Source organism: Schistocerca serialis, chromosome 1 (genome assembly GCF_023864345.2).
Source record: "Schistocerca serialis cubense isolate TAMUIC-IGC-003099 chromosome 1, iqSchSeri2.2, whole genome shotgun sequence".
NCBI lineage: Eukaryota > Metazoa > Arthropoda > Insecta > Orthoptera > Acrididae > Schistocerca > Schistocerca serialis.
The window spans coordinates 292,908,812-292,924,238 of NC_064638.1; the positions used below are offsets into that span (position 1 = coordinate 292,908,812).

The following is a 15,427-nucleotide window of genomic DNA, read 5'->3' on the forward strand; positions in this document are numbered from 1 at the left end:
TTCTACAAGGCGGCTTCCTCTTTCATTTCTTCCCCCCAATCCATATTCACCTACTATGTTTCCTTCTCTCCCTTTTCCTACTGACGAATTCCAGTCACCCATGACTATTAAATTTTCGTCTCCCTTCACTACCTGAATAATTTCTTTTATCTCGTCATACATTTCATCAATTTCTTCATCATCTGCAGAGCTAGTTGGCATATAAACTTGTACTACTGTAGTAGGCATGGGCTTTGTGTCTATCTTGGCCACAATAATGCGTTCACTATGCTGTTTGTAGTAGCTAACCCGCACTCCTATTTTTTTATTCATTATTAAACCTACTCCTGCATTACCCCTATTTGATTTTGTATTTATAACCCTGTAATCACCTGACCAAAAGTCTTGTTCCTCCTGCCACCGAACTTCACTAATTCCCACTATATCTAACTTTAACCTATCCATTTCCCTTTTTAAATTTTCTAACCTACCTGCCCGATTAAGGGATCTGACATTCCACGCTCTGATCCGTAGAATGCCAGTTTTCTTTCTCCTGATAACGACGTCCTCTTGTGTAGTCCCCGCCCGGAGATCCGAATGGGGGACTATTTTACCTCCGGAATATTTTACCCAAGAGGACGCCATTATCATTTAATCATACAGCAAAGCTGCATGTCCCCGGGAGAAATTACGGCTGTAGTTTCCCCTTGCTTTCAGCCGTTCGCAGTACCAACAGAGCAAGGCCGTTTTGGTTAATGTTACAAAGCCAGATCAGTCAATCATCCAGACTGTTGCCCCTGCAACTACTGAAAAGGCTGCTGCCCCTCTTCAGGAACCACATGTTTGTCTGGCCTCTCAACAGATACCCCTCCGTTGTGGTTGCACCTACGGTACGGCCATCTGTATCGCTGAGGCACACAAGCCTCCCCACCAACGGCAAGGTCCATGGTTCATGGGGGGAGGAAAATGATTACATACACAAAACTAAGCACGAAATTAGATCTGGTGGTATATTCTTTATTACTGATTTCACCTGAAAATGAATTTAAGGAGGCAGATGGCAAAACAAGAGAGGAAGTAAAAAGATTCCAGCTTGCTTTGTCACAAGCTGTCTATGGAGGCTGCTGCAACTGAATGCACCTGCCTGTCATCAACACCATGCCGATCCTGATACCACTGAGTACTTGAAGACGAGTCTACTTTGCTTTGTATTTAATAAGAATTTTCTAAATTCATCTACCGTCACCTGTCCATCTGAAGTCAGTGTGTTTACTTTGCTTTGTACTCACTATAAATTTTGTAAATTCATCTGTCATTTGGACATCAAAAGATATTGAGTCTACTGTTCATTCTATTCAGTCAAATATTTTTCAACTCAGCTGCCACAGGCTATCCATTTAAATGTATCAAGACTGCTTAGTATTAGATAAAATCAAGATTTAAATTTGCCATTACCTTAATGAAGAACTTTCTCAAAACTACTCTCAATCCTGGTACAAGGAACTGTGATCCAAATTACCTCATATTTGGAGAAATCACTAATGTTAATGAATAAACTTGAGTATTAACGATTACTCACTTTGAAGTGTAACTTAAGTCAGTAAATACCTGTTTTAAAGATGGGTGATGATAATCAGCAAAGAAAGGAACCTCCTTATCTTCAGTCATCACTTGCTGCAGTTTAACTATTTCACATCTCTTAAAGAATGAAATACATGATGTTATACTTAGCTACAAATTATCTTGTGAACATGCTTTTCTTTTTTTCTTCTTGTAGTTGTGTCTTTTTCAAAAAGGAAAGCAACCATGTATTTGTATCACGAACATAACCTATGCATTTCCGAATGAGACGTATAACCACTAAGCTATGTTCTAATAAAATTCAAATTGATGAAGTCTGGCAATTCCTCCTCCCCCTATGGGCATTGGAGCCTATGCATCTAAAAGAATAGCTACAAGCTTTCAAGGGTGTGATAAAGTGTTGGTTTTTTGAGGACGAATAGATTTTTGTTAATGTTTGTAAAGAGCCAATATCCTGTGCACACGTTTTATCTTTAATGGTTTCTGTGTAAGGAAGAAGAAAAATCCCACACAATCTCCAGTTCTTCATTGAAATGTATTAATAATAACTATCATATTCTGCAAAATTGCAGTGAAAATTTAAAGACGATCAGCAATATTGAAATGGCTTGTTGCTGGAACTGAGCATAGTAGGGAAAAATCCTCTTGTTTTTATGAAAGAGCGTGAGCTCATTCACTTTTTTTTTGTCTTTCTCTGGTAGTCTATTGTAGCTGACAGACATGCTGTGTAAGTTGTGTTTAAATTGTAAAGTTTGCTTGCTTTAAATAAATGCGTGTGGTATCTGCCTAGAACCTTTGTAATTGATTTAATTATACCTACTCTCAATGTTGATAATTACATGATTTTTTGCTATTATATAATTTATTACAGATGGGATCCAGCAAAGTTGGCAGATCATTGTGAAGAGATATGATGACCAAAAACATATTGTGTTCAGTCATTACTTTCTCTTTGCTCATAGCAGTCAGTGACGCTGAGATTAAAGGCCGATCTTGTAAGAGATGTATGGATGATTTGGTCATTTGTCTGTGAACAATGCTGCTGTCAGTCTTTGCCCATATCAGACATTGTCCTCTGTTTCATAATTAGATCATTTACCATCCTACAATGATGTGTTGTCCTCCCGTGATGTTATAAGGGCAACGTAAAAAAAAAAAAAAAAAAAGAGGTGCAATGTTTCAATGTGCAAAATCATAGATCAATGCTCTTTCTGACTATCTGTTGCAGATTCCTGGAATATATTATTTGCTCAAATGTAATTTGGAAAAGGAAAGATCCTTCTCAAAACCTACCAGTAAGAATTTAGGAAGTATCATGGCCGTGAAGTACAGCTTAGAATATTCACACATATAAACTGTAGGTTCAGGTGAACTGGTGGTTTCTACCCGACCAAGTTTCCCAAGGTTTTTAATGCTGCATCTCACTGATGACCAATATTTGTAGTATATCCCCACATGTACAATTTGTTTGAATATTTCATAGTGGACGGAATCTAGTAAGCAAGCTCAAAATGCAAGGGTTCATAGGCTATATTGAAAGGAAGTCTCCTCTGCAGAAGTACAGGCTCTGTCATTACTCGTCCACTAGACTGCAAGTGGCATGTCAATGGTAGATCTAGGCGATTTTGGCAGGCACTGAGGGAACAGAGTGCCACCAGCTGTAGATTGTGGCGCAGCCCGGAACAAATGATGCCTTTCGTCTAGGCTCTGTGGTCATACTTGGACTGTTCCAGTGACTGGCAGAAAAGGTTGAGATGACCAGCCTTGCACATGGAGTTTCAACAACGCTCACAATTTGCAGCATTGTTCCAGAACTGACCGTGGCCCTTTGGTTCTCAGTCGAATGGTAGGACTGAACCAGAGACTTTAAAGGGCAACAATAGCTGTAGGACACCCAGAAGTATCAGTGTGAGATCGAAAGAAATGCCTCCAACAGGTGAGAGTATTGAAAATCTTAATGGTAAACTGACGTAGCATTTGCAACAGAGTGCCCAATTTTGAAGTGCTCATGAAAAGCAGTGAAGCTCACATAATACTAGGTACAGAAAGCTGGTTGAAACCTGAAATAGATAGCAGAGAGATTTTTGGGGAAAATTTAAATGTATATCATAAGGGTACACAAGTGGTGAATGGAGATGGTGTAGTGCAGTAGACAAGAAACTCAAATCCACCGAGATAGAAATTGAAGCTGCATGTGAGATTATTTGGGCAAGACTCAGTATCAGGGATGGGCATAAAATGATAAGTGATCCTTCTATCACCCACAAGACTCACTTCCTGAAGTAACTGAAAACTTTAGAGAAAACCTCGTTTCAGTTGTACGTAAGTTCCCAATCCTAAAGTGGTTGGGAAAATCACAATATTGTTAGTGGTGGGCGTGATAAGACATCCTGTGAAACATTACTAAATGCTTTCTCTGACTACATAGAACAGATAGTTAGGAACCCACTCATCATATATTAGATCCAATGGCAACAAATAGACTGACCCCCTTGAGGGTGTCCACATTGAGACTGGTATCAGTGACCAAGATGTGGTTTGTATGAACAATGATTACCCAAATACAAAGGACACATAAAACAAGTGGAAAGATATACATGTTAAGTAAACTAGATAAAAAGCCAGTAGTCTCGTATGTCAATGAGGAACTTGAAACTTTCAGCACAGGGCAGGAGCATGTTGAGGAAGTATGGCTCAAGTTTAAAAGAATAGTTGATCATGAACTGGACAGAAATGTCCCCAGTAGAACAGTTCTTAATGGGAGGGAACCTCCATGGCGTGCAGTCATTGTCAAGGAAACTTCTAAAGAAAGAGACTACTGCACAATACATGTAAAACAAAGCAGAGGACCATAGAAAGAGATAAGCTGAATGAAATTTGTTTTGCTGTCAGCAGAGCAATGTATGACGCCTTCAATGGCTACTGTACCAGAATATTGTCAAATGACATTTCACAAAATCCAAAGAAATTCTGGTCCTATGCAAAGGCTGTTAGTGGCAACAAAGTTAGTGTCCAGTCCCTAGTGAATGAGACAAGAACTGAAATTGAGGGTAGCAAAGCAAAAACTGAAATGCTTAACTATGTTTTCAACTGTTCCTTTACGAAGGAAAACGAAGGAGAATTGCCCAAATTTAATCCTTGTACCACTGAAAAGATGAATGAAATGAGCATTAGTCTCTGGTGTTTACAAACAACTGAAATTGTTAAACCTGCACAAAGCTCCAGGACCGATGGAATCCCTGTTGGATTCTATACTGACTTTGCATCCAAGTTAGCCCCTCTTCTAACTATAATCTAGTGCAGATCCCTCGAACAAAAGACTGCAACCAGTTCTTGCAATAAAAGTGCAGGTCACACCCGTCTACAAGAAGGGTAGTAGAAGTGATCCACAAAATTACCATCCAATATCCTTGACTTCAATTTATTGTAGTATCTTAGAACATATTCTGAGCCCAAATATAATGAGCTATCTTGAATAGAACGACCTCCTCAGTGCCAACAAGCATGGATCCCGAAAACATCGATCATATGAAACTCAACTCTAACTTTTTGTCACGACATACTGAAATTTGTTGGGCAAGGCAGTCAGGTAGATGCAGTATTTCTTGGTTTCTGAAAAGCATTTGAGTCTGTAGCGAGCCAGGGTGAGAATCAGACATTTGCCAAAGCTACGATCCCCCTTGAAAATGTCCTCCATGGATATGGACAAATTGATGGGGTTTAAAGTGAAATCCCTTTGACCACAACATAATAGCCCGGAATATTTTATTAATTGTGACAATTCCGGCTGTGAAAGCCTACATATTACAATCAGTACCACACCTACCCTTATTGTCAGATCATATGGGGTAGGGAGGACGCAGCATCTTATCTTGGATGAAGAGTCATCATCAGATGTAGAAGTAACTTCAGATGTGCCCTATGGAAGTATGTTAGGAACCTTACTCCTCATGTTGTATATTAATAAACTTGCAGACAGTATTAATAGTAACCTCACACTTTTTGCAGATGATTCAGATATCTGTAATGAAGTGCTATCTGAAAGAAGCTACATAAATATTCAGTCAGATGTTAATAAAATTTCAAAGTAGTGCAAAGGTTGGCAACTTGCTTTGTTGTTGTTGTTGTGGTCTTCAGTCCTGAGACTGGTTTGATGCAGCTCTCCACGCTACTCTATCCTGTGCAACCTTCTTCATCTCCCAGTACCTACTACGGCCTACATCCCTCTGAATCTGCTTAGTGTATTCATCCCTTGGTCTCCCTCTACGATTTTCACACTCCACACTGCCCTCCAATACTAAATTGGTGATCCCTTGATGCCTCAGAACGTGTCCTACCAACCGATTCTAGTCAAGTTGTGCCACAAACTCCTCTTCTCCCCAATCCTATTCAGTACCTCCTCATTAGTTATGTGATCTACCCATCTAATCTTCAGCATTCTTCTGTAGCATCACATTTCGAAAGCTTCTATTCTCTTCTTGTCCAAACTAGTTATCGTCCATGTTTCACTTCCATACATGGCTACACTCCATACAAATACTTTCAGAAACGACTTCCTGACACTTAAATTTCTCTTCTTCTGAAACGCTTTCCTAGCCATTGCCAGTCTACATTTTATGTCCTCTCTACTTCGACCATCATCAGTTATTTTGCTCCCCAAATAGCAAAACTCCTTTACTACTTTAAGTGTCTCATTTTCTAATCTAATTCCCTCAGCATCACCTGACTTAATTCGACTACATTTCATTACCCTCATTTTGCTTTCGTTGATGTTCATCTTATATCCTCCTTTCAAGACACTGTCCATTCCATTCAACTGCTCTTCCAAGTCCTTTGCTGTCTCTGACAGAATTACAATGTCATCGGCGAACCTCAAAGTTTTCCATAGATTTTATAATACCTACTCTGAACTTTTCTTTCGTTTCCTTTACTGCTTGCTCAATATACAGATTGAATAGCAACGGGGAGAGGCTACAACCCTGTCTCACTCCCTTCCCAACCACTGCTTCCCTTTCATGTTCCTCGACTCTTATAACTGCCATCTGGTTTCTGTACAAATTGTAAATAGCCTTTCGCTCCCTGTATTTTACCCCTGCCACCTTCAGAATTTGAAAGAGAGTATTCCAGTCAACATTGTCAAAAGCTTTCTCTAAGTCTACAAATGCTAGAAACGTAGGTTTGCCTTTTCTTAATCTAGCTTCTAAAATAAGTCGCAGGGTCAGTATTGCCTCACGTGTTCCCATATTTCTATGGAATCCAAACTGATCTTCCCCGAGGTCGGCTTCTACCAGTTTTTCCATTCGTCTGTAAAGAATTTGCGTTAGAATTTTGCAGCCGTGACTTATTAAACTGACAGTTCAGTAATTTTCACATCTGTCAATGCCTGCTTTCTTTGGGATTGGAATTATTATATTCTCCTTGAAGTGTGAGGGTATTTCGCCTGTCTCATACATTTTGCTCACCAGATGGTAGAGTTTTGTCAGGACTCGCTCTCCCGAGGCTGTCAGTAGTTCTGATGGAATGTTGTCTACTCCCGGGGCCTTGTTTCGACTTAGGTCTTTCAGTGCCAACTTGCTTTAATGTTCAGAAATGTAAAATTGTGCACTTCACAAAAAAAAAAAAAAACACCAACCTTGTATCCTATGACTATAATATCAATGAGTCACTGTAGTAATTAGCCAACTTATACAAATACCTGGGTGTAAAACTTTGTAGGGATACGAACTGGAACAATCACATATGCTCTATTGTGGGTAGAGCAGGTGGTGGACTTCGGTTTATTGGTAGAATACTGGGGGGGATACGAACTGGAACAATCACATATGCTCTATTGTGGGTAGAGCAGGTGGTGGACTTCGGTTTATTGGTAGAATACTGGGAATGTGCAATCAGTCTACATAGGAGATTGCTTACAAATCACTTGTGCGCTCAGGTCTAGGATATTGTTCAAGCGTATGCGACTCATAACAAAAAGGACTAACACGGGATACAAGAAGTATACAAAGAAGGGCAGCATGCATGCTCACAGGTTTGTTTGATAAATAGAAAGCATCACAGAGATACTAAAGGAACTGAAATGGAAGACTCTTGAAGATAGACATAAACTATCCCAAGAAACTCTATTAACAGAGTTTCAAGAACTGGCTTTAAATAATGACCCTAGGAATACACTACAATCCCTACGTATCGCTCACATAGGGACCGTGAGGGTAAGATCAGAATAATTACAGCATGCACAGAGGCAGTCAAAGAATCATTCTTCCCGTGCTCCATATGTGAATGGAACGGGAAGAATCTGGTACAATGATAGGTACCCTATGCCAAGTACCTCAAGGTGGTTTGCAGAATATGGAGGTAGATGTAACAGCTCATTTTCTAAATACATATAAGCAATTCACTCTCACAGTGATGAAATTCTTCAATTACCAGTCAAGTTTTGATGTGCAGAATTTTGATTAGTTTCTGCCAATCTTTTTTTTGTGGAATTATTGGCATCCTGTAACTGCGTCATGTTTCATAGATTCTGACTTGTACACTTTCCTTTGAGAGGGAAGATCACTGCACCAATCATTTTCTCCCATAAGTGTCCCAGTTAGTGCTCGGGAAAGTGATAGTGGGTGGACCAGCCATCAAGTCCTGTCACTCGCAGTCCCTTAACTAAGCAAAGACTGTTTATTATTGTAGAATCCCATGTGGCACTTAGGTGAAAACTGATGACCAGGTTGACTACAGTGCCTTGTTTTGAATACTCTTTGATCAGTCACATATTCCACTGACATGACACAGCATCTCTTTCTTTTTAAAACCTATACCACAGCACGGATTACAAAGTATATTTGCATATTGTTAGCAGCAATACAATCATCATGTAGTAACCACGACATTGTACAAGTACTTCCACTAAAATATTGTGAAAGGCTATCAGAAATGTTAAATATGATGGTTGCCCTGTGTACTGTGGAATGATCTTCTTCACTAACCCCACAGATAAAGAGCACCACTTTTTGGTGAAATAGGAAATTAAATCCACTATAGGAAGACTTATTTATAGAACCACATGATGAAAAACCTGTTAGCCTTTTATGTTATTTATTGAGCAGGTCGATTCCTGCTAGTTGGCACAACACAATAAAAATGTATTGTTTTGTGGTTTAGGCACCTAGAACTGAGCAATTCATATCTTTATCCAGTTGTTACATAGTAAAATCTTGAAATGTGAAATAAATTTGCTGCAAAGAATTACTAAGCAACAGAAGAAGAATACCTATTTTAGAAACTACTGCAACAGCAACATTTCCTTTACTCATTTCTATTTTCATTTCTCTCTTGGGGAGATACTGTATACGAGTTTTTAAAACTAGAACAGTTTTCAAAACTCCAATTTGGCTCCCACTTTTTTATGTGCCTATTATCAGCCTCTGACATATCTTTCACCAGTCTTTCCTCTTATATCGCATACAGAATAAACAATTAGGTTCGTCTGTGATTAATAAAACAGTTCAATGAACTATTGATCTATGTTTATTCACAGCTGCTTTCTTTTGGATACATAACATCAATAAAAAAAATACAATATATAAAAAAAAGCTTAAGACTCACAACATATTATATATGTGCACAAAATGTTCTTTGCATTTATGGATTAAACTGCCTTTGGCATACCTCTTTATATCACAAAAGCTACCTCCAAATGATGGATGATTTTTGGGAATGTTGCATAACTGGAATCACATGATTCTATTTTTGTAAACATCATAAAAAGCACAAAAACAGTATGTAATGATAATTGTAACAATATTGGTCCCTTAATACTAAGTTTTTTTTTACAGGGACAATCATAAGCCATGATTCCACTGAAAGATACAAATAAAGCAACTAATAGACACAAGTAATTAAATGCTTCTCATGTGTTCTATTAATTTACTGCTGAGCTGGAAGAGTCAACTAGACGTAGAAACACTGCCAACAAAATGGCTGACTATACAGGTAACATTTTACAATGGTAGTAAAAAATTATGTGCCACTAGTTTTACATTAAAAGCAGAGCGACTGGAAGAGAGTGAAGTCGTTCAAGATTGTCTGAAGATTGGTAACTCAATTATTTGTATTCCAGAAGGCACTACTCAACACATCTCTCTTCACAGGTATTCAGCCTCTGGCACATAGCAGAAACTGTACCCTGCAACTCTGTGGCAAGACTTATAGATACTCAGACAAGATTAAATACCCTTACAGTCTATTTGAGACAAAATGTCTGTTACTATAAAAGGCTGCACTAAAGCATCACAGACATTACAAGAAATTAAAAGTCCAATATTAACAAGAAAGGCAATTTAACAGAATAATTATGTACACGTTAATTTCACTGGCATGAATGCAATAGTTCAGTATGGCATTTGTAGGATATGAAATTTTTCGAGGAAACAGATAAAATAAAAACAATAAATGAAAAACCATTAAACGAATTTATCCTGAAATGAATAAATATTCACAGAGCTACAACAAAGTGAAGTTTACTAAGAGTTTCCATCACCTAAAAATGAGAAAAGTACTCTCCCTCATTTTGATAGAAAAAATATATTCCACAAACAGTTCATTTAACTTTTTCCTCTTAGTCATACATGTGGCTGCAGCTTTCAAACACAACATGTAAATTACACTATTGCAAGTTATGCATTGGTGGCTATATTTCTAGCCAATATGCTTGTAGGGAGAGGAAAATAAAATGCTCCATGAAGTCTGTTTTCATGGATGCGATTTGTTTTCGAATCACGTAATCAGCTCACACACTCATTCAAACCATAATATATTATAATGGTCATGCATTCTCTACACATTTTTCCTAATATTTAACTCAAATGTATCTGGTTGTAAGATGTCTACAAAACAGACTGGTAAGTAACAAAAAATATCTGCTTCCAAGTATTATATTCCATAGAGATACTCAATACAGTTTCAGACAACTGCAATGTTGAACCAAGATTTTTAAAATTAAATCAAAGATCTAGTATTATTGTAAAGTTTATATATTGGAATAATTTTCAAATTCATTAAACACAAACCTGTTAAATACTGTGGTTATGTCACAACACCCACAATAATATACTATTTACATTTCAACAAAAATTAAAAATGGACATTATGGTGAGTTCAGTTCCTATAATGTAACTTTTTGTTTTATTTAGAACAGTCTTGCAAATGGCAGGATATAGTCACATCAGAATCATTATGTTTTTCTGTATATCTAGTAAATTCTACTAAATTCAGTAGTAGAACAGATAAAGATGATCAAATGCATTCCACAACAAAAACCAACCTAAAACCAGTAAAAGGCCTTATTTAATTATTCTTGACATGTTAACACTAAATTGACAGGCTTGCGACTGCATTTTGGGAGAATCCAACAGAACAACTGTAGCACTGTGATATTATATTACTTGTTTACATTAAGCTCTTCAGCCTGTACCTTTCTTTCATTGTCAAACCAATCAAATGTACAAAATTAAATCTAATCATGAGTTTTCATGTGACTCAAATACTCTTGTTAGCTGCCTGAGTGTTAAAACTATTCTTTTATGTGTTGTTCTTGTTTGTTTGTTTGCACCCCCTTCAGTACTGATTTGTTCCCCAGCTCTGGTGATACAGTAGCTAATTTCATAGTACTACACATCAAACTGCAACATACCAGCAAAGTTTTATGGTTATCCATTATTATGAATACCAACAGTTTTTGCCTGGCAACAAGTTCCCATTCTCCTCCTACTTTAATAATTTCTTCAGTACTAAATGATCAGCACTGCTGTTATTCATCATGAATGAAGTCTCCATTAAACATTCCAACATTAATCACTCCATACTATTGGCTAATGTATAATATGTTACAAGAGTTCAAATATGATCTTTGTATGAAAGTTAAGACTTCACATCCTCTTCAATAGCTCCAAAAATAAAATTTAGTCAACCAATCCATTTCTCAATATTACCAAAATGTCACAACAAAATTTTTTAAAAAAAATGTTGGTGTATAATCCACATTTTTTGTGCTAGGGCATGTACTAAATTTTCAGCTGCAGCCACACTAACTGTTGCTCAATATCTCACATTGGTTGTCAATGTGATGTGAAGATTTTTAAATCCTACAAAAAAGTCACAGTATAAAACGGTATCCACCAAATTCAGAAGACATGTGGAAGAATGAGAGAGGGGAAACCTAACAATCATTTCATTTCATATTTTGAGCTTGTCAAGCAAACTTCCCCCATTTTCTGTTTACATCTTCCCATAATTATAAAATGTTACATATAAAGAGATACAAAAACACATATATACAGTAAACAAGAAATCAAAATTATAAGTAAAAATACATTTTGAAACATAACACAGATTGTCATCCTCATTAATAAATTACTGCTTACAGAACATACAATTTAAACAGCTACCATTCTGTCTACTAATAAATTTTTGCTCTGGTACATGACTAGATCATTCAAGTAATTACAAGTGTATAAACAGCTACTGTATCTATTTACTTATTATTATGTTATGATTATCTGCACCGCAATCACAAAAAAGAGTTCCATATACAAAATACATGTGTACTATATAGAAATTTTTATACAAATATTTATGGAACATTATATTGCAATAATTACAAGAATTACATCTTTCCATCTGACCCGTAGTTATACATCTAAACAAGCACCTCAACTTTGTGAGAAGTCTTTAAGAAAATAATACAGTATTCCAGCTTGTGCCATGACATCTACTGTACTAGCTGCCAATTGGTCCCTCTGTTTGGAAGACTCAGATTTAGCTGAACCAGGTCGAAGCAATGTAGGTCCAAATACTGTAGCAAGATTATGTAGAGACATTTTGTTCTGGCTTTCATGCTGATTGATCCTTGAAAAATAAATAATTATAATTATTTTTATTGCATCTATTAAGGTAATTAATTACAGCTACTAATGTAATTGGTCTTGCATAAATGTACAGAGTGCAGACTTGCTATGTTTTGTTACAAGACCAGTGACATTTTAGAAACTATTTCATGATAAACACAATTAGGTTCCAGCTATGAGGTTGACCCACACTGAGTGATGTATGAGATGAGACGAGGCAGGAGGGGTACAGGGTGGATGCACCCATGCACATGCAAATTTAAAATAATAACCTTTCAAGAATTCATTAAGTAAATTACTTATTGCATGAGCAAAACTAAATTATTTAATACTGTAAACTGATAGCTTAAAACTAAAGCATGATTTCAGTTTTATTTTTCGGCCCAGCGTAATTTAAAATTACTTTGAAGTGCCAGTCATATCGCAAACAACAAAGGTACACTTGCATCAGAAAAAGAAAGTAAATGGAAGCTAGTTGTTTATGGGGCAACTCCCAAACAAACAATCAGTCAGCAAATGTGCTTGTTTGTGTCCCCTGTTCTCTTTATCATTTTTGTATTCCCCTACCAATGCAGTCAGTCATTTGGGGATGATGCTTGCAGCATATAATGTAACTGTAGTGATTTATTTTTGTGGTGTGTTTTGTTTCTCTGTATGGTATATTTATTTTATGCAAACATACGTTTGAAATTACACAAAAAAAGTTTGGATGTTACATGGAAAGTTCAGTCTTTTGCATGACTAAACATATTAATTTCGGTGCTTGATGCTGGAATATTTCATCACAGAAATAACCATTAGTGTGATTAAAGAACTACATTTGTCTCCAAGCAATTCAAGAACAATGAAATGAATGGTTGGTTGGTTGGTTGGTTTGTGGGATTAAAGGGACCAGACTGCTATGGTCATCGGTCCCTGAAATGAATGTTTGTTAAGAAAAACACTATGTGCAACAGGAAAGTAATTGCTCATCTACACTATGTATCAGATGGGTGAAATATATCTTTACATGCTAACAGGATATCAGAGTTAGACATGTAGATAAACAATACAAAATCAGTATTTTTTTGCTGTTATTAAGCAGATCTACTGTTTATTATTAGTAATAATTAACATTATCATTCTTCTGTTACAAACTGTTGAGATAAGAATTTCCTTCCAAAAGCTGAGTCCAATCTGTTCCACTGAAAAAGTGAAAACAAGGTGAATACAAGTGCTTTCACTGCTAAGGATAGTTTAGTGGCTTCTCTTTGGGTTCACGAATATCAGAACACCAAGAAGACAATGACTGACATTTTGAGGGACTCCCCTGTGTGATTTGTAAAACCACTGCCATCATGAACAACATAGGAATGTAACAATATTATGAGAAGGAAAGTTACTACTCACCATATAGCAGAGAATCAGAGTCACCGAAAGGTACAACAAAAAGATTCTCACAATTAAAGCTTTCGGCCATTAAGGCCTTTGACCCCCCCCCCCCCCCCCCCCCACACACACACACTACTGGGTGGAGGGTGGGGTGCAGTGAGTTACCTCAGGTTTAGGCCACAAAGGTTACTGGAGCGAAGGATGCGCTGTAAGGATAGCTCCCATCTGTGCAGCTCAGAAAAGCTGGTGGTGGTGGGGAGGATTCAAATGGCACGGGTTATCAAGCAGCCATTGAAAATCGTGTATGTTGTGCTCTGCAGCATGTTGTTCCACTGATTAGTCCACCTTGTTTTTGGCAACAGTTTGGAGGTGGCCATTAATTCTAATTGACAGCTGGTTGGCTGTCACACCAATGTAAAATGCTGGGCAGTGTTTGCAGCACAGCTGGGATATAACATGGATGTTTTCACAAGTGGCCTGGCCTCTGATGAGATAGGATAAGCCTGTGATGGCACTGGAGTAGGTGTTGCTTGGTGGGTGGGTTGGGCAGGTCTTGCATCTAGGTTTTCCACAGGGGTATCACCCCTGTGGCAGAAAATTGGAGGAGGGAGTGGCAAAAGGATGGACTAGGATGTTGTGGAGGTTGGGTGGATGACACAACACCACTTTAAGAAGGGTGGCAAGGATCTTGGGTAGGATGTCCCTCATATCAGGGCATGATGATAGATAATCAAAGCCCTGACAAAGGATATGGTTTATCTGTCCCAGTTGGGGGTGGTATTAAGTAACAGGGCACTTCTTTATGGTTGGTTCTTGGGATGAATGTGAGGATCAGATGTGTGTGAGCATATGGCACCGGAGATCTGTTTGTGAAATAAGACAGAAGGTATTACCTGTCCGCGAAGGCCTTTGTGAGGCCTACATCATACTGGATGAGAGAGTTCTCATCACTGCAAATGCATCATCACAGGAGAGTAGACACATGCTGAAATCCTTAGGTCCTTCCCAGAACCTCTCCCCTGAATCCATGTCCCTACTCACCCCAGCAATAGTCTGACACCTACCTTCTACATGTTCCCCAAAACCCACAAACCCAATGATCCTGGGCTCCCATTGCGGTTAATTACATTGGACCCACAAAAAGAATTTCGACCCTTGTCAACATCTCCAACCAACTGTCTAAAACCTAGCCTCTCACACCAAAGATACCAACCACTCCCTGCACCAGCTCTCCACCAAGTGAGGTGGCACAGTGGTTAGTACACCAGACTTGCATTCAGGAGGATGAGAGTTTAAACCCACCTCCGGCCATCCTGATTTTTGTTTTCCGTGGTTTCTCTAAATCGCTTCAAGCAAATGCCAGGACCGTTCCTTTGACAAGCCACACACAATTTCCTTGCCCATCTTTCCCTAATCCAATGGGACCGATTACATGTTTGACCCCCTCTTCCAAATCAACCAACCAACCACTGGCTCTCCACCATCTCCACAACTGCCTCCCAGATCCCTGCTCTGCACTGCTGATGCAACCTACCTGTACACAGAAAACCCACCACTTCATTCCTAACCCACAACTGCTTCATCTTTGAAGAGAAGGT

The 15,427-nt window shown here is 38.1% G+C and overlaps 1 protein-coding gene across 1 annotated transcript in view; it reads right to left on the reverse strand.

The window, feature by feature from the left end:
* Positions 1 to 9,063: 9,063 nt before the first annotated feature.
* LOC126468943 (active breakpoint cluster region-related protein) overlaps positions 9,064 to 15,427 on the reverse strand; it is a 115,209-nt gene continuing 108,845 nt past the window's right edge. Inside the window, exon 16 of the mRNA XM_050096592.1 lies at positions 9,064 to 12,459. Coding sequence (XP_049952549.1) covers positions 12,264 to 12,459 — 196 coding nt within the window. The 3' untranslated portion in view covers positions 9,064 to 12,263. The remainder of the gene's footprint in view (positions 12,460 to 15,427) is intronic.